General features: G+C 43.5%; 1 protein-coding gene across 1 annotated transcript; it reads left to right on the top strand.

Annotated features, from left to right (window-relative positions):
- The first annotated feature begins 876 nt into the window (after window positions 1-876).
- Window positions 877-27,556, top strand: pfdn4 (prefoldin subunit 4). Its single transcript, XM_068048142.1, has 4 exons — window positions 877-968; window positions 13,650-13,757; window positions 20,756-20,896; window positions 26,792-27,556. Exons 1-4 carry the CDS (start codon window positions 945-947, stop codon window positions 26,921-26,923), a joined length of 405 nt encoding a protein of 134 aa, XP_067904243.1. The 5' UTR covers window positions 877-944; the 3' UTR covers window positions 26,924-27,556.

Here is a 27,556-nt window from a genome sequence, read left to right as displayed (position 1 = left end):
ACAGCAGCTTGGCAACAGGTTCCAACATCAAAAACAACTCATAGCGTTACTTGGCAGCTTCACCTGTGGCATTTGTCGTAGAACTTGCCTCTCAATTATTGGCCTTCACAGCCATCAACAAAGGTGCACCAAGACAAGACACCCCACTTAAATGGATTGTTTGCTGTCAACCGAAGCTCCTCAGTCTCATCCTTTCCTTCCATGACAACATGCACTACACTGTACAGTTTGATGGCTCCACTTCTGATATTTTCAGAGTGAAGAATGGAGTGAAACAGCTTTGTGTCCCAGCCCCCAACTGCGGTTGTGTCCAATGTCTTTCGTAGATGGAAGGGTGCCAACCAATCATGTTTCTTGACTTACATATTGCCAGTTAAATGCACAGCAGCAACAGCACAGAAAGACAGGGCAAAAATCAAATAGCATTGGTATTCTCTTGGTGAATTATTTTACCTACATACCTCATATCAAAACATATGAACTATTTATTGTTTCTGTATTTCTCACCTATGTGTGTAAAAACAATGGATAAAAAATTGAAAGTCTGACAATATGGGAGCACCGAATGTGAGGGGGAAATCATAAATATCTTAAACATTTATGTAATTCGATCAATCAATATTCAACGAAATCATTTTTTGCTGCTGCTGAGCGATGTATCTTGTCGCAGGGTCAACGGTACAGATGCAGCACCGAACCTTCACACACTTTACGTCGGCATAAAGCATTAGCGTGCCCTTTAATGGCGATGAGCCCTTTAAATGGAAGGTACCATGTCGTAAATTATGGTGAATGTTGAATTTCTGCGAAGATTCGGGGAATTTCCCACCAGCTTTTCACGCCGCCGATATTTAAAAGTCGAGATTGGGCGCGAGGCAGGGTCTCTGCTGCTGGGAGCGGGATAGAGATTGGGATAGGGAGAGGCAAGTGGGACAGTCCGGAAAATGGCTGCCACCATGAAGAAAGCGGTGAGTGAGCGAGAGAGGGGCCGGGCGGGTAGGAGACGAAGCACCGGAGAGGCCGTGGGTGACAGACCAAGAGAAAACGGGGTGGGGAGTGAGACGGAGAGCCTGGTCGGTGTCACCTGATGCCGGGCTGCAGAGCGTGGGGCTGGCAGGAACCCCAAGCGGGTGGTTTCCTCGGCACCGTGGGGAGTGCGAGCACTGGCCGGTCTTGAGTGGGAGTGGGAGTGGGAGAGGGAGAGCAGCGGACGCCACAGCCCCTCTGTTATTTAGCAAAGAAGGATTGAGTTTGGCGTTTGGGTTTTTTTTTTTGCTGCTGAATTGAATCTCCTGGAACTCTCATTCGTCACGTGTGGGTTTCAGAGTGTTTTGCAAACGTGGCTTGTGGTTGGGGAGTTGCATGTGTAAAATTGAATATTTACTAACTGATCTTTGTAGATGGTAATTTCATGCGGTATCCTCCGTATATGTACACTTAACGCCGTGGTACAACATTTCTATCTATATTTCCATCAATATCGGCGACCACACTCTGGAAGTGGTTCAAGAGTTCACCTACCTAGGCTCAACTATCACCAGCAACCTGTCTCTCGATGCAAAAATCAACAAGCGCATGAGAAAGGCTTCCACTACTATGTCCAGACTGGCCAAGAGGGTGTGGGAAAATGGTGCACTGACACGGAACACAAAAGTCCGAGTGTTTCAAGCCTGTGTCCTCAGTACCTTGCTCTACGGCAGCGAGGCCTGGACAACGTATGTCAGCCAAGAGTCACGTCTCAACTCATTCCATCTTCGCTGCCTCTGGAGAATCCTTGGCATCAGGTGGCAGGACTGTATCTCCAACGCAGAAGTCCTCGAGGCGGCCAACATCCCCAGCATATACACCCTACTGAGCCAGCGGCGCTTGAGATGGCTTGGTCATGTGAGCCGCATGGAAGATGGCAGGATTCCGAAGGATGCATTGTACAGCGAGCTCGTCACTGGTATCAGACCCACTGGCCATCCATGTCTCCGCTTTAAAGACGTCTGCAAACGCGGCATGATGTCCTGTGACCTTGACCACAAGTTGTGGGAGTCCGTTGCCAGTGATCACCAGAGCTGGCGGACAGCCATAAAGGCGGGGCTAAAGCGTGGCGAGTCGAAGAGACTTAGCTGTTGGCGGGAAAAGAAACAGAAGTGTAAGGAGAGAGCCAACTGTGTAACAGCCCCGACAACCAATTTTATCTGCAGCGCCTGTGGAAGAGTCTGTCGCTTTGGAATTGGCCTTTATAGCCACTCCAGGTGCTGTTCCACAAACCACTGACCACCTCTAGGTGCTTACCCATTGTCTCGAGACAAGGAGGCCAAAGAAGAAGACTACATTTCTATATTAGCTGTTTATACCAAGTGCTAACTCATTTCCAATTACAAATAAAATACAAGTCAAAAGAAGTAATGATCAAGCTATATGATGCTCTAGTCTGACCACACCTTGAGTGCTGAACCTAGTCCAGGTCAGCGAGACACAAAGGAGACATTCAAGCATATAGATGCTTTGTAGTGAAAAACTTAGGAAGGTGATCTCCAGACTTCAAGCTCATTTTTGAAGAGGAGCTGGAGAACCTTGGGATCTTCGGTTTGAAAAGTGATGGCTGAGCAATGATCTTATAGATTACCAATGGTATGGAAAAGGTAAATCTGGAAGTTGAGCAAAGGATAAGAGTGATCATTTTAGCATAAAGTTTAAACTAGTAATGTAGAAAAGCAATGAGCAAAATAAGGTCTAGATTGGAACTGGGCTAATTTCAATGCATTGAAATTAGCCCAGTTCCAATCGAGACCTTATTTTGCTCATTGCTTTTCTACATTACTAGTTTAGATTGGAATCAAAGACTGACGGTGAGAGCTGTATCCAAACAACAGGTTAACTTTAAGGAAGGGATGCTTCAGGTACAGGCTAGGAACATTCCAACAAGGGTAAGAGGTAGGGGAACCAAGGACAGGGCCCCTTGGATGATAAAGATAGAGATTATGATGAAACAAAACAAAAGAGGGTGTATGATGCATGTCAGGCGAACTCATCAAGTGGGAACCAGGCCATGTACAATAAGTTGAGAGGGGAGGTGGCGTAGTAGTAATGTCGCTGTACTAGTACTCCAGACACCGAGGCAGTCTTTGGGGACACACCACGGCAGCTGATGGAATTTACATTCAATTAATTAATGAAAATCTGGAATTGAAAGCTAGTCAGCAATGTTGACCATGAAACTACTGTTGATTGTTGTAAAAAACGATCTGGTTCACTAATGTCCTTTAGGGAAGAAAATCTGTCCTTACCTGGTCTGGCCTAAATGTAATTCCAAACCCACAGCAATGTGGTTGACTCTTAAATAAATTGCAATAGCCTAGCAAGCCACTCAGTTGTAAAAATTACTACACAAAAGTTGAAAAGGAATAAAACAGGATGGAACACTTGACACCAACGAGGCACTGGAAACAACAATGGCAAAATCAGCCCTGTCTATCCTGCAAAGTCCTCCTTACGAATGTCTGAGTGCTTGCACCAAAATTGGGAGAGCTGTCCCATAGACTAGTCAAGCAACAGCCCGACGTTGTCATACTCATGGGAACATAACTTGCATCCAATGTCCCAGACACCACCATCACCATTCCTGGGTATGTCCTATCCCACCGGCAGGACAGACCCACCAGAGTTGGTAGTACAGTGGTATACAATCGAGAGGGAGCTGCCCTGAGAGTCCTCACATTGACTCTGGATCCTGTAAATTCTCATGGCATCAGGTCAAACATGGGGAAGGGAACTTCCTGCTGATTACCACCTACCACCCTCCCTCAGCTGATCAATCAGTGCTTCTCCATGTTGAACACCACTTGGAGGAGCACTGGGGGTGGCAAGGGCACTGAATGTACTCTGGGTGGGGGACTTCAATGTCAATCACCAAGAGAGGCTTGGTAGCACCACTACTGACTGAGCGGGCCGAGTCCTGACGGACATATTGCCAGACTGATCCTGCAACAGGTGGTGAGGGAAGCCACAAGAAGGAAAAACCTACTCTACCTTGTCCTCACCAATCTACCTTTTGCAGATGCATCTGTCCATGACAGCATTCATTGGAATGACCACTGCACAATCCTTGTGAAAACTAAGTCCCGTCTTCACACTGAGGATACGCTCCATTGTGTTGTGTGGCACTACCGCTGTGCTAAATGGGATAGATTCAGAACAGATCTGGCAGCTCAAAACTGGGCATCCATGATTTAGTATAGAGATACAGCACTGAAACAGGCCCTTCGGCCCACCGAGTCTGTGCCGACCATCAACCACCCATTTATACTAATCCTACATTAATCCCATATTCCTACCACATCCCCACCTGTCCCTATATTTTCCCTACCACCTACCTATACTAGGGGCAATTTACAATGGCCAATTTACCTATCAACCTGCAAGTCTTTGGCATGTGGGAGGAAACCGGAGCACCCGGAGGAAACCCACGCAGACACAGGGAGAACTTGCAAACTCCACACAGGCAGTACCCAGAATTGAACCCGGGTCGCTGGAGCTGTGAGGCTGCGGTGCTAACCACTGCGCCACTGTGCCGCCCTGTGCTGTGATGTGCTGTGGACCATCATCACCAGCAGAATTGTATTCAAACACAATCTGTAACCTCATGGCCTGGCATATTCCTCACTCTACCATTATCATCAAGCCAGGGGATCAACCCTGGCTCAATGAGGAGGGCAGGAGCGCATGCCAAGAGCAGCACCAGGCATACCTAAAAATGAGGTGTCAACCCGGTTAAGCTACAACCCAGGACTACTTGCATGCTAAACAGTGGAAGCAGCATGCGATAGACAGAGCTAAGCGATCCCACAACCAACGGATCAGATCCAAGCTCTGCAGTCCTGCCACATCCAGTCGTGATTGGTGGTGGACAATTAAACAACTAACTGGAGGAGGAGGAGGCTTCACACATATCCCCATCGTCAATGATAGTGGAGCCCAGCACATCAGTGCAAAAGAAAAGGTTGAAGCATTGACAGCCATCTCCAGCCAGAAGTACTGGGTGGATGATCCATCTCGGCCTCCTCTTGAGGTCCCCAGCATCACAGATGCCAACCTTCAGCCAATCCGATTCACTCCAAGTGATATCAAAACGGCTGAAGGCACTGGATACAGCAAAGGCTATGACAACATCCCAGCTGTAGTATTGAAGACCTGTGCTCAGAACGAGCTGCATCCCTAGCCAAGCTGTTCAAGTACAGCTACGGCACTGGCATCTACCCAACAATGTGGAAAGTTGCCCAGGTATGTCCTATCCACAAAAAGCAGGACGAATCTAATCTGGCTAATTATTGCCCCATCAGCCTACTCTCGATCATCAGCGAAGTGATGGAAGGTGTCGTTGACAGTGCTATCAAGCGCCACTTAAACAGCAATAACTTGCTCACTCACTGATGCTCAGTTTGGGTTCCTCTCGGGCCACTCAGCTCCTGACCTCATTACAGCCTTGGTCCAAACATGGACGAAGAGCTGAACTCAAAACGTGAGAGTGATTTCTCTGGATATCAAGGCAGCATTCGACCGAGTGGGGCGTCAAGGGGCCTTAGCCAAATTGAAGTCAATGGGAATCCAGGGGAAAACTCTTTTTAGGTTGGAGTCACACCTAGCACAAAGGAAAATGGTTGTGGTTGTTGGAGGCCGATCATCTCGGCTGCAGGACATTGCTGCAGGGTTTCCTCAAGCCTAACTATTTTCAGCTGCTTCATCAATGACCTTCCCTCCATCATAAGGTCAGAAGTGGGGGGAGGTACTTAAAAGGCTGGTTATGCTTCGGGTAGATGTCACCTGGTCTGGATATCTTGCATCCCAGGTTGCTAAAGGAAGTGGGGATGGAGATAATTGGATGGCGCAGTGGTTAGCACCGCAGGCTCACAGCTCCAGCGACCCGGGTTCAATTCTGGGTACTGCCTGTGTGGAGTTTGCAAGTTCTCCCTGTGTCTGCATGGGTTTTCGCCGGGTGCTCCGGTTTCCTCCCACAGCCAAAGACTTGCAGGTTGATAGGTAATTTGGCCATTATAAATTGTCCCTAGTATAGGTAGGTGGTAGGGGAATGTGGGGGATGTGGTAGGAATATGGGCTTAGTGTAGGATTAGTATAAATGGGTGGTTGATGGTCGGCACAGACTCGGTGGGCCGAAGGGCCTGTTTCAGTGCTGTATCTCTAAATAAATAAATAAAATAAATAATGGAAGGGCTTGCCATAATCTTCCAATCTTCCCTAGATACGGGGGAAGTGGCAGAGGATTGGAGTGTGGCAAATATGACACCCTTATTCAAGAAAGAGTGTAAGGACAGTCCTAGCAACTACAAGCCAGTTAGTTTAACACCAGTGGTGAGTGAAGTTTTAGGAACAACAATTCGGAAAAATATCAATGGGCACTTGGAGAGTTTTGAGTTAATTAAGGATAGCCAGCATGGATTTGTGAAAGGCTTGACTAATTGAATTTTTTAATGAGATAACAGAGAAGGTTGATGAAGGGAATGTGGTGGATGTTGTTTATATGGATTATAAGAAAGCATTTGATAAGTTACCACATAAAGGGCTGATTGACCAAATTGAAGCTCATGGAATAGGATGGTCAGTGTCCAATTAGATTTAAAAATTGGCTTACGGACAGAAAAAGTGAGTTACTTTACAGACTGGATGATGGTAGGTAGTGGTGTTTCCCAAGGGTCAGTGCTGGGACCACTGCTTTTTTTGCCAAATATAAATGACTTCGCATCTTCGAATACAGAGTAGAATCTCAAAATTTGCTGATGCACCAAACTTGGAGACTAACAGTGAGATTGATGTGAATTGTCTGCAACAGGATATAGATAGGCTAGCTTAGTGGGCAGACAATTGGCAGATGGAATTTAATACTGACAAGTATGAGGTGATTCATTTTAGCAGAAGGAATAGGGAGAGGCAATATATACTTCTGGCGCAGTTGTAAAGAATGGGCAGGAACAGAGAGACGTGGGGGTGCATGTGCATCTATCTCTGAAGACAGCAGGACATATTGAGAGAGTGGTTAGCAAAGCATGTAGGATCTTGGGCTTCATAAATAGAGGCATTGAGTACAAAAGCAGGGACATTATGCTGAACTTTTATAAAGATCTGGTTAGGCCCCATCTGGAGTATTGTGGCCTGTTCTGGTCACTACACTTCAGGAAGGATGTGAGGGTCCTTGAGAGGGTGCAGAGGATATTTACCAGAATGGTTCCAGTGATGGAGGATTTTAGTTACAAGGTTAGGTTGGAGAACCTGAGTTTGTTCCCCTTTTTTTTGGCATGGTGCAGAGGGACCTTACTATGTATCTAATCTATTTTTTATTTTCTTTTTTTTTTAGAAGGTGTCTTTTATACCTCAGACCCCTTTTATTTTGTTGAGGGGGCCTTTATTCCCTAGGTCCCCTTTTTATTATTATATTATATTACTTTATTTAAAAACAGATAAATAAAAAAAACTCAAAATGCAATTTTCAGCATTATGATGCACTCCAGCCCCTGCGGTCCGAGGAAGGCCTGAAGCGAACAGGCGAACACCGCATGCTCCTTTTCCAGGCATACCCGGGCGTGAACGTAACCTCGGAAGAGGCGCAGGCAATCTGGGCAGAAGGACCCCCCTCCCCCCAGGATTTGTTCCCCTTCGAACGAAGCAGATTGAGGGGAGATTTAATAGAAGTGTGCAAGATTATGACAGGCTTAGATGAGTTCAACAAGGAAACAGTGTACCCATTAACACATGGTACAAGGACTAGGTGACACAGATTGAATGCTTTAGGCAAAAAGATGCAGGGGAATTATGAGGAAATACTTTTTTACGCAGCAGGTGGTATTGACCTAGAACTCGCTGCCCCCAAGTGTGGTGGAAGTGGAGATTATCAATAACTTCAAGAGGAAGTTGGATGGCTACTTGAGAGAAATAGACTTGCAGGGCTGTGGGGATCGAGGTGGGAAGTGGGACTGACCGCATAGCTCTGTGGAGAGCCAGCATGGACGCGATGGGCCGAATGGCCTCCTTCTGTGCTGTAAATGATTCTATGACTTTAAGTGTAAACTGGTAAAAGGCAAATTATAACATCTGGAAATTCATAATATTCGAGTAATCAAAACTTAGAATAAACTCCAAGACCTTGAAATTAGTTTATGAACCAACTGACTGACTCTAAAGTCCCCTCTTGCAGCATCCATTCACGAGCTGAGATGGCCTAAATGGTCTGGCTCATCTGTAATTGTGATCATCTGAAATAGATAACTGTCCACATAATGGTGCATGTGGGAATGTAGCATGAATGTACTAAGCATAGCCAATTGGATTTTTAAAACCCAGATTTTGAGTGTCTTTTATTATTGATGAATGTGGGAGAGAAGATAGTAGCATTAAGCTGTATAGTCTTGTCATTTCTCTGCCCAATCACAATAGTATTCTTAGAAATGAACCTTGCGAAAGAATAAGAATCATTGTTGAGACTCGTTCCTTCCCATGTTTTCAAAACTTGCATCATAAAACTAGAAATACTGTTTTTCCTACACTAACTTGTGTTAAATTTATCTTCATACAGCACTTAACCTCAACAGACCACCATGACCACAAGCTTCTTTGAATTCATTCTCTGGTTCTAGGATTTATTAAAATATTAGGCAAGTTACAGAATGAAATTTAATGCATAGAAGTACAAAGTGATACATTTTGGTAGGAAGAACGAGAAAAGGCAATATAAAATAAAGGGTACAATTCTAAAGGGACTTCAGGAACACAGAGACCTGGGGGGTATATATGCATAAATTGTTGAAGGTGACGCGGCAGGTTGAGAAAGCGGTTAAAAAGGCATATGGGATCCTGGGCTTTTTAAATAGAGGCATTGAGTTCAAAAGCAAGGAAGTTATGATGAACATTTATGAAACACTACTTTGGTCTCACCTGGAATGTTGTTTTCTTTTTGGGCACAGCATTTTTGGAAGGATGTGGAGGCTTTAGAGAGGGTGCAGAAAAGATTTACGAGAGTGGTTCCAAGGATGAAGGACTTCAGTTATCTGGACAGATTAGAGAAGCTGGGGTTGTTCTCCTTAGAGAAGATTGAGAGCAGATTTGATAGAGGTGCTCAAAATCGTGAGAAATCTAGACAGAATAGATAGGGAGAAAATGTTCCTGTTGGTGGACGGGTTGAGAACCAGAGAACACTGATTTAAGGTGATTGGGAAAAGAACCAAAGATGACATGAGAAAAATCTTTTTATGCGGTGAGTGATTACAATCTGGAATGCGCTGCCTGAAAGGATGATAGAGGATGATTCAATCATGGCTTTCAAAAGGGAATTGGATAAGTACCTGAAGGGAAAAAAGGTGCAGGACTACAGGGAAAGGGTGTGGAGTGGGACTAGCTAAATTGCTATTGCAGCAAGCCAGCTTGCTGGGCTGAATGGGCTCCATCTGTGCTGTACATGCAGGTTTCTTTCATAACTTTACATATATTCGATCTTGTATTTGGGGGAATGTCTGCACGTTACATTCTGATACAAGTGGCTTCACATAAGAGAAATTGTGAACAATTTCTTTAAATACAGCACTTTCAAATTATGTAAAATGAATGAAGGACATCATTTTCTAGCAATTGGGATGAGTGTGATTATGATATGATTCCATCTATGTAATCTGTTGATTCTTAATGATGAACAATAGCAAATAAAGAATATCTGGCCCACAGATTATTAGATAAAGAACAATAAACAGTATAATATACCATCTGCCAAAACAAGCCTGCATTAGGGGTGAGGAAGCACCAAAGATTGTGGCTGCTCTTATGCTTCTTTTACAATGGCCTGGATCTTGCTGTAAGCGCCAAAGGAATGCCACTTGCCATTCACTATGCTGACTGCTGCCCAAGAGTCTGTGGCATCTGAGAAGGGCATGAAACAATGCACAGAGTCTAAACCAGGAATTCTAGATTAGAGTTAAATTGTGCACAGAAATCAAACTGACTATATGAAAGAGGAGACAGAAAAAAAATTGTTTTTTAAAATCTCCCAACACTAATTAAATTGTCATTTGGTAGTACAGAACATGAGCAGAACTTGAGTACTGAACGGCAGCATCCTGTTAGTGGCGAACACCACACGTGTTGCTACTGCATAGTAGCACCGTGAAACAGCTAGCTTCACCTGATGCTCAAATTTTTGGGATACATTACCCTCCCAGGGGAGTCTAAGGTAGACGGGACACTTTTCAATCTATTGGTGAGCTATTGTTCAAGCGCAACCTGTGAAGGAACAGGGTAACTTGGACCGCAATTCTGGATGTCTGCGTTTAACTGCGCGTGCTCCAGAATATGCTGTTAGCCTCACCGTTACTCTCAATGCTGTATCTGAAGTAGACGATGTTGCAGTCAAACAAATAATTCCAAGCAATCATTGGGTCTGAGTCCACAAAATATGGTTTCGATCAAATTTCTTATTCCCATTTGACACCTAGTTTTCAAAATAGTTGGTAATCTTTTCTCCCCAATCATTACAAATAGGCAGGAGAATTTTTCCTGTGTGGGAATCATAAAATATTAGTGGCACCCTTGTGTACATGATGGAAGGGGGAGTTTTTGAAAGGACTATAAAACCAAATTATTGGATGCTAAAATGAAGCACCAGCTGTGTAAAATCATTCATCCTCGCTAAAATATATATAATGTATTAAATGTCAGGGAGCAATTTTGCTCTATTAAAGTTTTTGTATTTTATGGCTCTGAATGTATGTGTGAAGTTGAATTTTAAGCAGGAAACTTAACTGTCAACTGCTGAAGAGCCTCAAATAGAACAGTCGTCTCAGCATTATATGTGTATATGGAGACAGTAGAAAAAATAAAGACAGATAGCATGTCTTAATATATTGGGGCAAAATTTAAATGCTAATAGACTGTATTTTGCTGAAAAATTAATGCTACATGAACGATGCATGCTGCTATTCATGTGCAAATCAGCAAGCAAGTTGTGGTGAATAATTGTCAATCATCACAAATTCCAGGATGATTTATGCTGCTCCGCCATTAGTTTCACGCAAATCTCACACTTGACTTCCCTGTGAGTTACATGAAGTTGCTGCATTTGCACTTTACTGCCCAATAACCTTGCCACAGAAAGTAAAGTTTATTGATTAACAGTAAAAATACCCTTTTTATGATGTGATAATTGTTGCTGACTGCAATCAATCTCTCTGGCTCAGAAAGTGAACAATTAAAAGTGACATCTAATACCTTCAGGTAGTGAATTGTTGGAGAGTTTAAAAAAAGTAAACTCTTAACTTTTTACATTTTTTTTTTCTTTTCCTTTCTATCTTTGTTCTCTCAATCCAATCTTTCTTTCCCTCTTTTTATATCTGATTTGACATTGAATTCACCCACTCTGATTCACAACCTTTCTCAGGGCATCCTTTGTATGTTTTTCAATGCTTAAATCTCATTAGTTAAGGAGATACACTTAGTCCTGTCATTCCCAGGTTCCACATTGTCCTCAGTATACCATTATCAGTGCGCACTTCCAGAAACGGCACAGTGGCGCAGTGGTTAGCACTGCAGCCTCACAGCTGCAGGGACCCCGGTTCAATTCTGGGTACTGCCTGTGTGGAGTTTGCAAGTTCTCCCTGTGTCTGCGTGGGTTTTCTCCGGGTGCTCCGGTTTCCTCCCACAAGCCAAAAGACTTGCAGGTTGGTAGGTAAATTGGCCATTATAAATTGTCACTAGTATAGGTAGGTGATAGGGACAGGTGGGGATGTTTGGTAGGAATATGAGATTAGTGTAGGATTAGTATAAATGGGTGGTTGATGGTCGGCACAGACTCGGTGGGCCGAAGGGCCTGTTTCAGTGCTGTATCTCTAATCTAATCTAATCAAACCGTTAACAAAAAAACTTTTGAGCTGAAGGGTGCTGTAAAAAGTGTAACTAAGCAGGCATGCCGTGAGGTGCCCTGCTCCAGCAAATTCTGGCCCAGTATACTGTATCTTACTTAATATGAAGTTGGTGTGGGCTGCGTTGTCTTAGAGTGCAACATTTGTCGTGGTATTTTATTATATAGTTTCTAGTGCGCTATAGTTGCCAGGCAGCTGCCTTGCGTTTCCACTGTAGATAAATCAGATGGATATGTTTCGCTATCTCTGACAACTGCATCTCTCTAGACATAAATGTAGGGACTTTGGGCTGCTTTACTGCCAGTACAATAAAAGACAGAAATGTATGTGGTTGCTTCATGTCTGCAATAGTATTGACTTGCCTTGAACTACAAATGGGATTTTCCCTCAATTAGAATGTACAGTTGGACCGCAACGTACAGATATCACGTGGCAGACATACAGATCAATAGTAGTTTGTAAATCAAATCCATTATATGTTTTGTTTTAAAACTTTTAAGCAAGTGGACCTTACCAAATGGTATACTTAAGGCACATGCCCAAGTTGTAATGCATTCTGTCAATGTGCAAGGAGGGTTGTACATTATACCAATGTGTGAAGGCTTGCATGTTACTTTAAAATGTATCGGATTTCAGCCTGGGGGGAGAAAAAACACAGCACAGTGGCAATGATGCAATTAGTGAAGTATGTTGTCAAGTGTCATGTAGATAACTTTAAAATCAGGATGTCATTTCAAAGTCCCAGATCAATATTGTGTAAGCCCTTGTTGCTGATTTGTAGTGCAGAACCTTATCAGTCAGTTCCTGGCTGAGAAGTATTGACATGTCTGCACTTGTAAGAATGTTAGTTTGTAAGCCAATACGGCAGTGATTTATTTTTTCCATTTTCTGTCTTTAAATGAATGCTTTCCAGCTGCAGTATATAGCCGCTTGTATATAGGTCTCTGGTTGTGCAGTAATTTTCTAAGTTTTAGATTTAAATCGTGTAAATTTTATTCAGAAAGCAGATTTACTGACCCATTTACCTAGAAATCAACTTAAATCAATGGAATTTCCATTATCCATTGTCCCAGTTATCTACCTTATTGAATATTCATTCTGAATTTCTGAAGGATAAAACCTTGTATGGAACATCTCATCATTGCATGGCTTGCAAGCATCATTCTCTTGTCTGAAATAATCCGGCCTCACAGCCCAAGAAATATCCAACTGAATTTATATTATAAAGGTTTGTAATTATATTGTAATTGCTCTTGTCTTCATTACTGTGCTTAGAATGTTGCTTTGCACTGCACTATCTGCAAGTCTGAAATTTGGGGACTCAGATCTGTCAATTTCCACTTTCCACTGGACTGGTTTACTTCATTTGCAGTGACTAGTTGGACATTCCACTGTGCACAACAGAATCCATCTCTTCAAAACACAAGCATTTTGGGTGTGGAAGTTAGTCGGGCTTAGCAGCTTTTGAAACTCTTACATTTTAAGTAGTGGGGCATATTCATTCACTGCACATAGTTTGATACAATACAGAAAAAAAGGAGAAATGCAGTAAGTGGTGTCTAGCATTGAGCTGTTAATGTACACTATAGTTACCCATTCATTTGTTAGCTTTGAGATTTTACTTGACAAATGTTGCCTATTAAATATTGCATAATGCAGTTTAGATCTCTGGATTTTTTGAAGTTTGAATCAATGTATATATGAAATGATGTGTCTATATTAACCATAAAAATTAACTTTGTTTTATAGGCAGTGGAAGATGTTAATGTTACCTTTGAAGACCAACAGAAAATTAACAAGTTTGCACGAAATAATAACAGGCTCATTGAACTTAAAGAAGAAATAGAACTGAAAAAGGTAAATTTGGATTATTATGGTATGGTTTGAGGAGAATTTATTCTTCAGGTATATTAAAAGGCTGCGTTTGCTGACAACGCAACCACTAAGTGGCACAGTACTAGTACATGCACAAGTGCAGCCTCTTCCACTGGAACGTCACTGTCTGTGACGCTCAGGCCACTGCCAGGATTAAAGATGGCGTTGCTCACTTTATCACAGAAAAACAAATGGAACCCTAAAATCCACTCAATGGCTGTCATCGCTGCCTCCATTCCACCCCCAACAGTTCCCTGCTCCCTCCTGCCATTGAGCTTCTCTCTATCGGTCCCTCATGCGCCTGTCTTCTCACCGCTGGCTCCCCGCTGCTTTCCGTTAAGCACTTGCTACAGCCTTGCCGGTTCCCCTTCTGTCAGCCAGTCGCTCCACACCTCGTCACTGCTCCCACCCCCCCACTTTCCGGACGCTCGCTCCCAGCATCCCCCCCTTCCAGGCACTAGCTGTAGGCTGTGCCGTTTCCCTCCTCTCGGCCATCGCTGCCATGTGCCGAAGAAGCAAGGCGGGCTGCATGGGGCGATGTAGGAGCGAGTGGCCGAGAGGAGGGAAGTGACGCAGCCTAGAGCTAGCAGGTGGGGTGGGGTGGTGGAGTGGGGGCGAGGTGGGAAGTGAGAAGCGGGGAGCAATCGGCCAAGGGGAGTGGGGGGGCGCACTGGCGAGATCTGGAGTGACGGCTGAGGGAGGGAAGTGGCCGGTAGGGGGTTGGGGGAGAAAGTATCAAGGCCTGGTGCGAGTTGCCGAGGAGGGAGAGCAGCCAGTGGGGCGGGAGCGAGTATCTGAGTTGCAGGGACAGAGCTACAGCCTCAAAGTCCCCCATTCAGCCGCCTTCTCCAATCTCAAAGTCCCCCATTCAGCCACGCGCTTCCCCTACTTGTCAACTGTATGTCAGATGTTCCAGGTGTCTAGTCCCTGTCTACAGAGCAGTTCTGATTTTAACTACCGCTCTAAGGACCACACTTGAAATATCTGAAGCATAGTTGAAAAGTAGGGAACAATGTCAACAAAGTAACCTCAACAATTCCGAGTTTAATTATTGAACAGTTTTATTAAGTACATTAGGCATTAGAGGCACTGCTCTGCATGGATAGGAGTTTTGTGTCACCAACATTCTTGTGAAACAGACAGGCCGAGTCTCTGCTATGCAGAACTGAAGAGATTGTTCCTGGAGCGCCTTGTGGCAAATTAAACTTTGGCTCTCTATTTCACTGCTGTAGTGTCCATGTGAAGAAGGCAAAGACGTTGAAAAATCACCAGAGTCTGGGCTGCAGATGATGCATCCCAATGTCCACTTCATCCATAAATGCAAAGTTCCTTTCCACATTGTGACAAGCTCCACATGAAACGCTTGCTTAGCACATCCTTGTGCCTTCCCCTGCACTGCCTCCATTGCTTGAATGCAGTCCTTAAGTCTTAAGGTTTGTATTTGCAAAGGCATGTTTTACATGAAAAGAATGAAAGAACATCAATATCAGAGCATTCATCCAATGAAGTAACTGTTGAGCACGCTTTTTTAACTTCTGCAGTAAAAGCGTATATTGATAACATCTCCAATGAAACACTTATTACCCACCTCAGCTGTAGGAGTCGGGATGATGTTACTGCCCCTATCCCATTGTGGTTCAATGCTGCTCTCAGGACCAACAGGAATGAATTAAGGGTGCTGGAAAAAGAAGCACATTTCTTTTTGAATTTGAGCATAAAAGCAGGCCATTCAGCCCAGCGGTTCCATGCTAGTGGTAATGCTTCTCATGTGGCTTCCCATCCGCACTCACCTAATATTGCCTAACACTATCAGCATCGCCTTCAATTTCTTTCGCTGTTATCTACCTTTGCCTTAAAGTCATCTAAGCTGTTTCACATTCTAGCCAACGTAGGGGATGGAGAATGGTGTAGCTGCATTCCCACTTCAGCAGTTGTGTAATTGACAAGAGCATTCACATTTGTGCTAGTGCTGGACACTGCACGCTTGTTTCTTTTTGTGCTCTGTCTCTTGCTGAATGTTCCCCAAGTGCTTGACCCCTTTGGGCGCCCTCACTGCTTGACAGGCAGCAGCTGGCAATTGCGGAGTCTCTCAAGGCTTTGCATGGTTGTTTCACAGACGGATGGGGAAACAGATGATTGAGTGCCCATGTCCACTGCTGTGATGGATGCAGAAACAGGTGATTGTGTACCCATGTCCACTGCTGTGATGGGTGCAGAAACAGATGATTGTGTACCCATGTCCACTGCTGTGATGGGTGCAGAAACAGATGATTGTGTACCCATGTCCACTGCTGTGATGGATGCAGAAACAGGTGATTGTGTGCCCGTGTCCACTGCTGTGATGGGTGCAGAAACAGATGATTGTGTACCCATGTCCACTGCTGTGATGGATGCAGAAACAGGTGATTGTGTGCCCATGTCCACTGCTGTGATGGATGCAGAAACAGGTGATTGTGTGCCCATGTCCACTGCTGTGATGGGTGCAGAAACAGATGATTGTGTGACAATGTCCATCAGTGAGGTGTTTGGCTCTGCCAGTGTGACTGGACAGCACCAGCAAGGCTCCTCAGGTGAGGGAAGTGGAGCTGTGAACAGGCAGGCGTAAGTATGGTCCATCAGCTCATTAGGCCAGGGGGTGGGACCGTCAGCATCCATGGATTGTGGCATGAGGCTGATGTCCACCTCCGGGCCACCTCCATCCGAAGGTGCCTCCGGGCAATTGTTGGGCAAACAGCTTGGCTCTGCACCTTCATCAAGGCACTCCATTTCATCTGACAGTCCTTGCTGCCAGCGGAGAGTCTGTTGCCACAGCCAGTCCAGTTTCTGCTTGAAAGACACTGTTCCCTCTGCAGAACGACCTGCTGTAGCTGATGCAATTGGTCTGAAAGCAAATGGTATTTCTCATTGTAGCTGAGGGGCCTTGGCTGTTTCTCTGTAATCGCAATGGCAACAGCCATTTCTGTCCTCGTGGGTGTCTGAAATGCGTGCCAACGGCAGTTGGGGGCAAAGCTCTGCACAACAACAGCATGTTTGCAGGGCAGCAAAGTCTGAACGGAGAAGATGCAGCTGTAGGTAGCTAGGTCATCATGTGTCTGCAGTGTGTACTCTTTGGCACCGGAATTCACAGTCGCTGTGCCCTCGTCCTGCTGCTTGACACTTACTCGATGAAGGAGGCTATGATCCTGATGCATCAGTTTCACAGCATGACTGGTGAATACTGCATAGAATAATTGTAGATCTGCTGGTGCCTCTGCGATGCGCTTGAATAAGGCTCTCTGCAGGAATGTGGAATAGGAGCACTCCCGATCCAAAACATCATTGTGGAAGATCAATGCTGAGATGCATTTCTTCATGGATGAGGAGGAGTGGAGCAGATGCTTTTATCTTGCCATTCTCTGACTCAATGTGATTGTTGGTGTTATTCCCAAATGTTAAAATGTTACCGTGTGCACATGATGCCCACATCTCCTGTGGGATCCAGTTTGTAAGCAGGTAGTCCAGCAGGGGTGGGTAGAGGTGTCCAATCCTTTCTATGCAACTTGTTATCTTAGCCTTCAAAGGTGCATGAACCATTTTCTTGCAGGTCATAAACAACTCATCCCTCAGTTCACCGTTCAATGGGAAGCTGATGATCTTCCTTCTCATACTCTGCATTACGTGGAACTGACAGAGGAGAACTGTGGCAGCTGGGAGATGCTTTATGATCGCATTGATCTCATTGGTGTCCTTATCCACAGTGGCCTTCCTCACATGGCTGGCGCTGGATTCCATGAATTCGACAAAAACACCCACAATCTTGTCCAGCATCTCAGCCGTCTCATTCCTCACCATGGCATAGAACACAGCCCTGCCCCTGCCAACGTTGTCCTGCACCATCACCTGATACAGAAGGTAGCCGCATTTGTTAACTTTGTACGTTCCGTTCATGAACCGCATTGACCGTTGCACTGGAAAACTGTTCCTAGTCGTGAATGGATTTCGGTGCAGTGCGCTGGACTGGAGCACATGTACTGCCTCCACACAGCCCCAGATAAGGGATTGTGGTGCCGTGTTCTGGACTGGAGTCTCCACACAGCCCCAGATAATACAGTGCATTGTACTGGAAATGGAATGCAACTCAGAGCAAACAATATTAGATCAACTCACCTTCAAGCAATCTCCCCTTTCCAATAAAAATGCACGAAAACTCAAATCTCCAAAATGACTATGGCTGCAAGAAAACTCTCCTCTTTCCGATAAAAATGTCAGAAAATACAACTGCGATTGCAACGAAACCTCTCCTCTTTCCACTTTCAGAAACTCGCACGGAAGGTTGACGGATGCGTGAAGACCAAAACAGCTGTGTGGAGGGGCTGGATACCCTTTGCCGTTGCAGTACCGGATGACGCTTTACCGCGCATGCACGAACACTAGGCACATGCGCGATAACGTTGGGGTTACCCGCTGACATTGGCGGTGCGCGATGTTTTCCCGTGCATGCGCCAGTTAGTCCTGGCAAGACGTAGGCTGCGCATGCGCATCATCTCTCTGAGAGCAGGAGACCGTTTGCGCATGTGCGCAGCTTGGAGCGCTGTGATGACGTTAGTGGGCCGTTGCATTGTCAGGAATCACTTTGATATTAAAATGTCTGAGATATAACCCAGCATGCATATACTGAATGTCTGCTATCTAGTGTTTGTCCTTATGCGAAATAGCTGTAAATAGTTTACTACAAAAACAGCAACTTGTATTTATACATCATCTTTAATATGGTAAAACACCCCAAGGTGCTTCACAGGAGCATTATCGAACAAAACTTTACACTGGATCACAAAAGGAGGTATTAGGACAGGTGGTCAAAAACATAGTCAAAGATGTAGGTCTTAAGGTGTGAAAAGAGGAAAGCGGCAGAGAGGTCGAAGGAAGGAATTCCAGAGCTTAGGACCTAGGCAACTGAAGGCACAGCCACTGCTGGCGGGGCAATTAAAATCAGGGATGTTTAAGAGGTCAGAATTAAATGAGTGCAGATATCCTGGAGGGTTGGGGGGCTGGAGGAGATTACAGAGATAGGGTGAGGCGAGACCACAGAGAGATTTGAAAACAAGGATGAGAATTTTAAAATCAAGACATTGCTTAACTGGGAGCCAATGTAGATCAGAGAGCAGAGGACTTGTTGGAAGTTAGGATATGGTAGCAGAGTTTTAGATGACCTTGCATTGGAATAGTCAAGTCTAGAGGTAACAAAGCATTGGATGAGTGTTTCAGAAGCGGATGAGTTGAGGCAGGGGCACAGTTGGGCAATGCATGGAGGTGGAAATAGGCAGTTTTAGTGATGGTGTGAATATATGGTTATATTTACATGATTTTGAGAGGCAGTAATTCTGGCTGTCTAGCTACATCAGTAGAATGAGTTGCTGCTGTTACAACTATGGTGGAAAGGGACACAGCAGGTTGGAGCCAGAAGCTAGAATCTTCAAATTTTAACTCCTCACCTGACCTTTTCCTGTCTGCTTGGGGGTGGGAGTTAAAATCATGGCCATTGGATGTGGATCAGTGCCTACAATTCACTTTGCAATATTGCGATTTTGACCCTTGTGGCAGTAGGCTCGTCCAGTCTTTATTTTTATTTGTTTCATGTAATGTGGGTGTTGTTGGCAAGGCCAGCATTTGTTGCCCATCCCTAATTGCCCTTGAGAAGGTGATGGTGAGCCACCTTCTTGAACCACTGCAATCCATCTGGTGTGGGTGCACCCACAGTGCTGTTAGGGAGGGAGGTCCAGGAATGGCGATATATTTCTAAGTCAGGATGGTATGTGGCTTGGAGAGGAACTTGCAGATGGCGCTGTTCCCACGCGCCTGCTGCTCTTGTCTTTCTAGCTGGATGAGATCGTGGGTTTGGAAGGTGCTATTGAAGAGGGCATGGTGATTTTCTGTAGTGCATCTTGCATATGGTATACAATGCTGCCAGGGTGGATGGTGGTGGAGGGACTGAATGTTTAAGGTGGTGGATGGGGTGCCGGTCAAGTGGGCTGGATTGTCCTGGATGGTGTCAAGCTTCGTTGGAGCCGTGCTTAACCAGGCATGTGGAGAGTATTCCATCACGCTTCTGACTTGTGCCTTGTAAATGGTTGATAGGCTCTGGGGAATGAGGAGGTGAGTTACTTGCCACAAAACTCCGAGCCTCTGACCTGCTTTTATAGCCACAGTATTTATATGGCTGGTCCAGTTCAGTATCTAGTCAATGATAACCCCCAGGATGTTGATAATGGGGGATTCAGTAATGGTAAAAGCATTAATTGTCAAGGAGAGATGGTTAGATTCACTTTTGTTGGAAATGGTCATTGCCTGGCTTGTCTATGGGTGGAAATTTCAGAAGAGCTACTCTCACATTTGGTGAGACTGGCTGACGTCTGCCTCCCTGCCTTTTTGGTCAGCGGTACTAGAGGGTGATTTGCAAGCAAAGAAACAGCAAAAATTCTTGAGTAACTGTTCCCTTTTTAAACAGAGCCACCTTCTATGCCTCTGCCTCTGATGTATACTATACCTGGTAGGGGTGCTTGAGTCTTCATGCTGGGTCCAAAGGTTGCATTAATGTTCCATTATCTTGAATAATCCAAAGTGTGTAACTGACTAACACACAATTTTTAAAAAGTTGTATCCGTTTGAATAAACATTTCATTTAATAAGATGGCAATTGACTTGCATGACCTAAGCTACAGATTTCTTTAATTGTACAATACTCTGCAGTGGGCTTGAGTAAGTGTGTAAGGAATCTTAGAAAGTGATCCTCACTTAGTTGTCTATGAATTCTGCTGTGAGGATGAGAAGAATCTTTGTACCACCAAGTCATAAATTAAAGCAACAAAGCTGCTACAGATTTTTTTTCTTTTTAACTATGTAGTTAGAACAAATACATAAGCATTTTTAGTACTTCAGTGTGTGCAGTTGTTATTTTTTTTTGTTATCTGGTACTGATGCTGTCTTATGTGATTCAACTTTAGAAACAGTTACAGAACCTAGAAGATGCCTCTGACGATATCATGATGCTTGATGAAGATACGATGCTGGTGCCTTACCAAATTGGAGAGGTTTTTATTAGCCACTCCCAGGATGAGACGCAGGAGATGCTAGAAGCTGCAAAGGTAATAAATATCTTGGCTGCCTGGAGTTATTTCTAGTGTTTCAATTCACCAGTGAATAATTGCACTTAGACTGAAGTTATACTTCCACCATATGTAGTTAGTGTGAATCTATACTCAGCAAGACTGCAGTAGACAAGTACTTAAGTTTACACGGTTAAAGTTGTAGAGGCACAGTACAGGTTTAAAGCATGTAAAAAATTTTCCTGTTGGTTTGAGTGGCTATGAGAGAATTTTGAAATGCCAAGAATAGGCCATATGGACACGAGCAAGTTTAATTTGGATTACGGGTTTAAGAAAAAATGGAGAATAAAGATTTGCATGATCATTTCCCAAACTTCTCAAGTGATTCATATGCAAATAATTAATTTAAAATGTTGCAATTATTATGTGGGAAAACCTATAACAAAATTCTGTAAACAGCAATAAGATGAATGACCAGTTAAGTTTTTTTTGTGGTGGTATTAATTAAGGGAGATGGGTTGATCAGAACCTTCAAATAGTGCCAGGGAATATTTAACATCCAACTGAACCGGTGGGGGTGGGGGAGGGATAAAGGCTTGGATTCATCACCTCTTCCATAGGGCAGCTATTTTGACAACGCAGCTCTTTCAGTATTGCACTGGACTGTCGTCCTGTGTTTTGTACACAGGAACAAGATGGTAAGTATAAAATTACCAAGCCTCAAACAAGACAAGATTTGAAGGATTACATATGCGGCAAAAAGGAATGATACTATATTGCATAATAACTTTTTTAAAAGATAAAAGCTCTAAATATCCTTTAGTGGTTAACTCCTTGTGTAATGGAAAATAACTAGCATATAAGTATAATGTGAGTAATTTCCAGAACTGAAGGGCGGCACAGTGGCGCAGTGGTTAGCACCGCAGCCTCACAGCTCCAGCGACCCGGGTTCAATTCTGGGTACTGCCTTGCGGAGTTTGCAAGTTCTCCCTGTGACCGCATGGGTTTCCTCCGGGTGCTCCGGTTTCCTCCCACAGCCAAAGACTTGCAGGTTGATAGGTAAATTGGTCATTGTAAATCGCCCCTAGTGTAGGTAGGTGGTAGGTGAATTGAGGGAAAGTGGGGATGTGGTAGGGAATATGGGATTAATGTAGGATTAGTATAAATGGGTGCTTGATGGTTGGCACAGACTCGGTGGGCCGAAGGGCCTGTTTCAGTGCTGTATCTCTCTAAAAAAAAACATTTAATTGAATTTTTTTTGTCACATATGGAAGTTAGACATTCTCTCTCCAAAGGCCTCATGCTGACTCATATGATTTAGAGAAGATGAGTTTATAACTCTGCAGTTGTTGATTTTTCTCAGCTACTCCATCACTTTGATGCTGTAATCCCCATCAAAACTTTCACCGTCTCCCATTAGTGTTCCTCCAAATTCATTCCTTTGACATTAAAATGATGGGAGTATCTAGGATTTGGAACTGGGTTGGAAAAAAGCATCGTGATAATGATGCAATTCGTGAGATATGTTACCAGCTACAGTATGGATAGTCTGCATCAACAGATCTGGCGTGATATAATCTTTATCATATCTTACTCTCCTCTGCCAAAATTGCCCACTTCTGGAATTAGAAGATCATTTTCTTTAATGACAACTGCCTTTTTAAACCCCTCCCTTGATTCTTCCACGCTCACCTCTAATAGCAAGTGCAAGGATCGTGGATTTATTCATCAGCAAGATAAATCATCCATTCATTGGGCTCTGCTACCTCCCTCCCTGCCTTCCTTTTGCCCGTCAAGCCAGACCTACTCCAATCCCTCTCCTATCCTGGCCCTGTGACCATGGTGACGTTCCCTTCTCCACTGCTCTATAATCTTTGATATGGTTGATCACACCATCCTTCTCCATTGTCCAGCTCAGTTGGATTGCCCTTGCTTCATTCAATTCTTGCCTTTCCATCTCCAGCAGTAGCTTTTCTCTGCACAGTTTTCTCTAGAGTCACCGAAAGACCAATCCTTGACACCTGCCTCTTGTTCATCTACATACTGCTCCTTGGTGACATCATCCAAAGGCATGGGGTTAGAATTCATATGTATGCTGACAACACCCAGCTCTACCTCTCTATCACCTCTCTGCACCATTCTGCAGCCTCCGTAGTGAGACTGCTTGTCTGTCATTGAGCCTTGGATGAGCCACAATTTCCTCCAGCTAAACACTGTCTTCCAATCCTGCCACAAGTTTTGTACCCTCACCACTAATTCTAATTCCCTGCCTGACCAATGTCTCCAATTGACCCAGACTGTTCGCAATGTTGGCGTCCTATTTGACCCAGAGTTGAGCTTTCAAACCTATCTACTGTCCCTCACAACCCTTGTAAGAGTGCCCATTTTCACCCCGCCTCAGCCCATTTCTTGCTGAAACCCTTATCCATGTCTTTTGCTCCAGACTTGATTACTGCAATAATTCCCTGGTAGGCCACCCATCCTCTATTAGCTCATTCAAAACCTGCTACAAATTCTGCTCACCCGTCACCCCTATCCTTGCTGACCTACATTGGCTTCTGGCCTTCCAATGCCTCATCTTAAATTCTCATCCTTGAATTTAAATCCATCATGGGGTTGCTCTTTTTTTTATCTATGTAACCATCTCTAGCCTTGCAATTCTTGGTGAACTTTTCATCTCTCTGACAAGCCTGTTGTGCACTCCTTTTTCCCTCCCTTCGCTCATCATTGGTGGCTATGCCTTCAGATGCCTAAGCCCTGCATTCTGTAATTCACTCCCTGCACCTTTCCACTTCTGCCTTTTTTTAAGACCCTCTGTTGTGCCTAACACGCACTCTACTCTTAAAGAATCTATGGAATCCGATTGGTGAAAGGTATATTAATATTTTATTCACACACTGAATAATCAAATACAGCTCTCACTACTTGTACAGTATCAAAACTCATCAAAGTACAAGCTCTCACTACTTGTACAGTATACTACCCGTCAAGACACGAGGTGATCAGTCTCGGACTTGCGGCTGCTGTTCTGTTCTCTGAGCCCCTGGCTCAGGGTATCTTCTCGAGTGTTCTTCCCCGGGGTTCTCGTACCTTCCTCAGTTTCAGTCAGGGGTTAAATTTTGTTTCTAAGACCTGCCCCTCTTACTTCTCATAGGGGTCTGGTATAATGACATAATGATAATTCCTTATTTGGCTCAGTGAGAACCTGTTCAAAACATCACGGTTTCCCATTGTCTATTATGATTTAATCATATCTGGTGTCCATGACGACTCCTAGTTTCTGGGATCCTCCTCAATACCTTTTTCTATAATCATATCTACAACTCCTTGGCCATCTGTGTGCTGTGGCCTCTTTTACCCATCCTCCCTTCAATACACTTTTCATTGTTGTATTACTGGCCCCTTTGTTTTAATTAACTTCTTACGTGTTTTTGCTATACGTGCTTTTACTATACGTGCTTTTACTATATGTGTTTTTACTATATGTGTTTATACTGGGTCTACACCTCCTAAAACCAACCTCTTTGATCACGCTTTTGGTCACTCCTATTATGTCCCTCTTGAGCTTAGTTGTCTGAATATGTTTGTCTGTGAAGTACCTTGAGATGCTTTTAGTTTAGTTTAGTTTATGCTAATGGTGCTTAAAAATGCAAGTTGTTGTAATAATTGTGATTCAGCAATGTCTGTCATGAACTGCTTTTGTAGTGTAAGCTTATAATTGAGGCATTGCAACAAGGTTTCCAAGGTTGAAAATCTATTTCAAGTTTCATTTATATTTTTTAAATATAATAATTAGTTGATCTCCTCCCATGGCATTGCAAGACCAAATCAAAAGTTTTTAGAGGAAGTAGGTTTAGAGAGCAGGACAAGAATTGGATTTGGAGAAAGGTCCAACAACATAGAATCATAGAAAGTTTAAGGCACAGAAAGAGGCCATTTGGCGCATCATGTCTGTGGAACTGAGCAAAGGCTAAAACAGGAAGATAGAGTAGGGTGGGGGTAAAGGGAAAGTACAGTGGAGTTAGAACCTGGGGTCTTGGAGAGGGATGCTAGAACTGGCTTAGATGCTGGACAGGGAATGACAGTGGATTAAGGTTATGCCTTCAGTTGCCTCAGACTCCTGCTCTTGAGTTACCATCATTAACCGCTCTGCCTTTGTCTCCTTATTTGAGACCCTCCTTACAATGTAGCACTTTGACCAAGCTTTTGGTCACCCTTCTTAATATTTCCTTTTTCTTTTCTGTGCCCATTTATTTTTCATGTGATTCTGTGAAGTATCTTGGGATGTTCAACACTAGAGACATTATATAAATGCAACTTCTTGAAGTAGCCACCTTTCACACAGTGACACCAGTATGATGAGTGTGTACAGGGGAGCCATGAGATGGGAGGGGATGAGTAAGTGAGGAGCGGAGAGGAAGGGAAAGTAGATAAGGGAGGGGATGTGGATGATAGCTGCACTTGGGAAGATTTGATTGTAAGAATGAATCTTGGAATTCTCTTTGTTTTAAACAGTGCAAATAAATTTGTGTACTTATTATTCCAAATGAGGATTTTGGATAAGATCATGCAAGGCATTGATTTTTTTCCCCGAAGTGATATTGTATTGTTCAAAGTTACAGGCAAAAGTGGATGGGCATGCCAGCTACAGTGAAAAGAGTTGTAGGCAGGCATAGCATATGGAGAAGCATCAGCTGTAGATAGAACAAGGAGCAGGTTTATTGCTACGCTTATAATGGGAGGATGGTTGGACATAGAAAGTAACTATTGTGCTTGAACTAAGTGTGCAACTGAACAAAGTTCTTGTGGGATTGGGATATTGAATGTTAAGAGTGGCAGGCTGACAAGTAGCTGAGAGGTAGGGAACATTCATGACCATAAATAGGCCGATGAACTTGAGACATGCTATCAAGCAGGGACTCTTTATGGTTCAAGATAGATGGTCTAAGTTGCTAGGAGGTACAGCCAGAGAGCAAGTTAGCGAAAATGTTAGAGAAGGCTTTTCTAGCCCAGTCACCCCTCTCTCACTACCTGTCTCAAAAATGCAATGTAAAAGACGCTCAAAAGGTATGTGGAGAAATGCAAGTAAATTTAAGGCACTTTTGTAACATATTAATGAGCATCATATGTGACGCCACTAAATGTTACTCAAGTGGGAAATTCCATGTGGGAAATTTATGTCACAGCGTTACTGGCAAAGAAGTTATATAGTAGAATGAAATACATAGATGACTGGACCAACCAAATGAAATACATAGATACATGAAATAAAGACAAGAAATGCTGGAAATACTCAGCAGGTCTCTCCACAGATGCTGCCAGATCTGCTGAGTATTTCCGGCATTTCTTGTTTTTATTTCAGATTTCCAGCATCCGCAGTATTTTGCTTTTACATAGAAACTACCTAGGCAAACATGTTTCTATTATAAATGTGGATGTGGGAATTTATAATAGAATAGGATAACAGCAAGTGCATACAAATGTAAGATTTTTAATCATTATAGATATATATGACGACCTCACTTCAAAGCAAGGGTTCTGCCAACTCTTATTTTCCTCATGAAGACAACTTGCTAGCACAGTGTGGCGTTGATGATGGTTTAAGGCACTGGCTTCTTCATCACTTTGTGTCTGGTGCTTCCTGATTAACAGATGACCCACATTGCCTCTTCTCCCCCCCTGCTTCCCTCACTTTCAGACTGTGACATGGAAAACATTACTGCCTGACTTTTTGTGTGTCTTGGTTGCAAAGTGACTCAAAGCACATAATGTCATCAACTCTTCTGGCTTTGTTTAAGCCATTAAAATAATCCCTAAAGTTGTTTTCACTGTTTTGTTACCCTAAGTCAATGAATTTGGAAAGTTTTGAATTAATGAAGAACATTTAATTTTCTTCACTGTACCCTGACAAGACTTTTAAATTTTATTTTTCAGCAAAGTCTCCAAGATGAGATCCACGCTTTGCAGACTCGTGTGGAGACTATTCAACAGGTGTTATCCGATCTTAAAGTTCAGCTCTATGCAAAATTCGGAAACAACATTAACCTTGAAGCAGATGACAACTGAGATGTTTATTCTCACCAGTCACATCTCATTCAATTGAATGATTAACTTGCCAGGTTGGACAGCTTTTGCAGTTTGCTTTAGGAAATTGTGATTTAAAAAAAAATCAGAGTCATTATTATGGGACTGTCTTTTAAGATTTTTGTCCTGCAGCTCCATTTATTTGATAATTTTTTTTATACTTGCTTGCACTCGTTATTTATTTGTTACGGTGGTTCCACACTCTGATTTTTCAAAAGTCTGTAAAATATTCAGATCTTAAATTCAAGATTAGAAAAACATTCAAGTATATCTTTATCATTCAAATATCAATCTATTATTTTGACTGCTGTAACACATTGAGACAGTGTCCATTCTGGTCAACTTGCACAATCCACCCTCCCAATAAAATAATTAAACTTTCACAGTCCTAAAGCCAGTGCATTTGAGCCTTTTGAGTTATTACAACATAATCAGGATTTGATGTATTGACATATTGTGATCGTTGAGGTTTATATATTATGATACTACACTGGAAGTAGAGATTTTATTCTTGGAAACTCTGAATATTGCTGCTGTACCTGAATAATCAGCTAGCACAAAGGAGCAGTTCGTGACAGAAATTGTTGGATTGCACAAATACTTCATTTAAAAACA

The sequence above is a fragment of the Heterodontus francisci genome, chromosome 16 (assembly GCF_036365525.1).
Source record: "Heterodontus francisci isolate sHetFra1 chromosome 16, sHetFra1.hap1, whole genome shotgun sequence".
Classification (NCBI taxonomy): domain Eukaryota; kingdom Metazoa; phylum Chordata; class Chondrichthyes; order Heterodontiformes; family Heterodontidae; genus Heterodontus; species Heterodontus francisci.
This window is presented reverse-complemented; position numbering and strand designations above follow the sequence as displayed.

Excerpts from the sequence above, each read along its gene's own strand:
- pfdn4 (XM_068048142.1), top strand. The coding sequence starts at position 945 with ATGGCTGCCACCATGAAGAAAGCG. Across the intron at positions 13,758-20,755 it reads AAGAAATAGAACTGAAAAAG|AAACAGTTACAGAACCTAGA; the intron begins GTAAATTTGGAT and ends ATTCAACTTTAG. Across the intron at positions 20,897-26,791 it reads AGATGCTAGAAGCTGCAAAG|CAAAGTCTCCAAGATGAGAT; the intron begins GTAATAAATATC and ends TTTATTTTTCAG.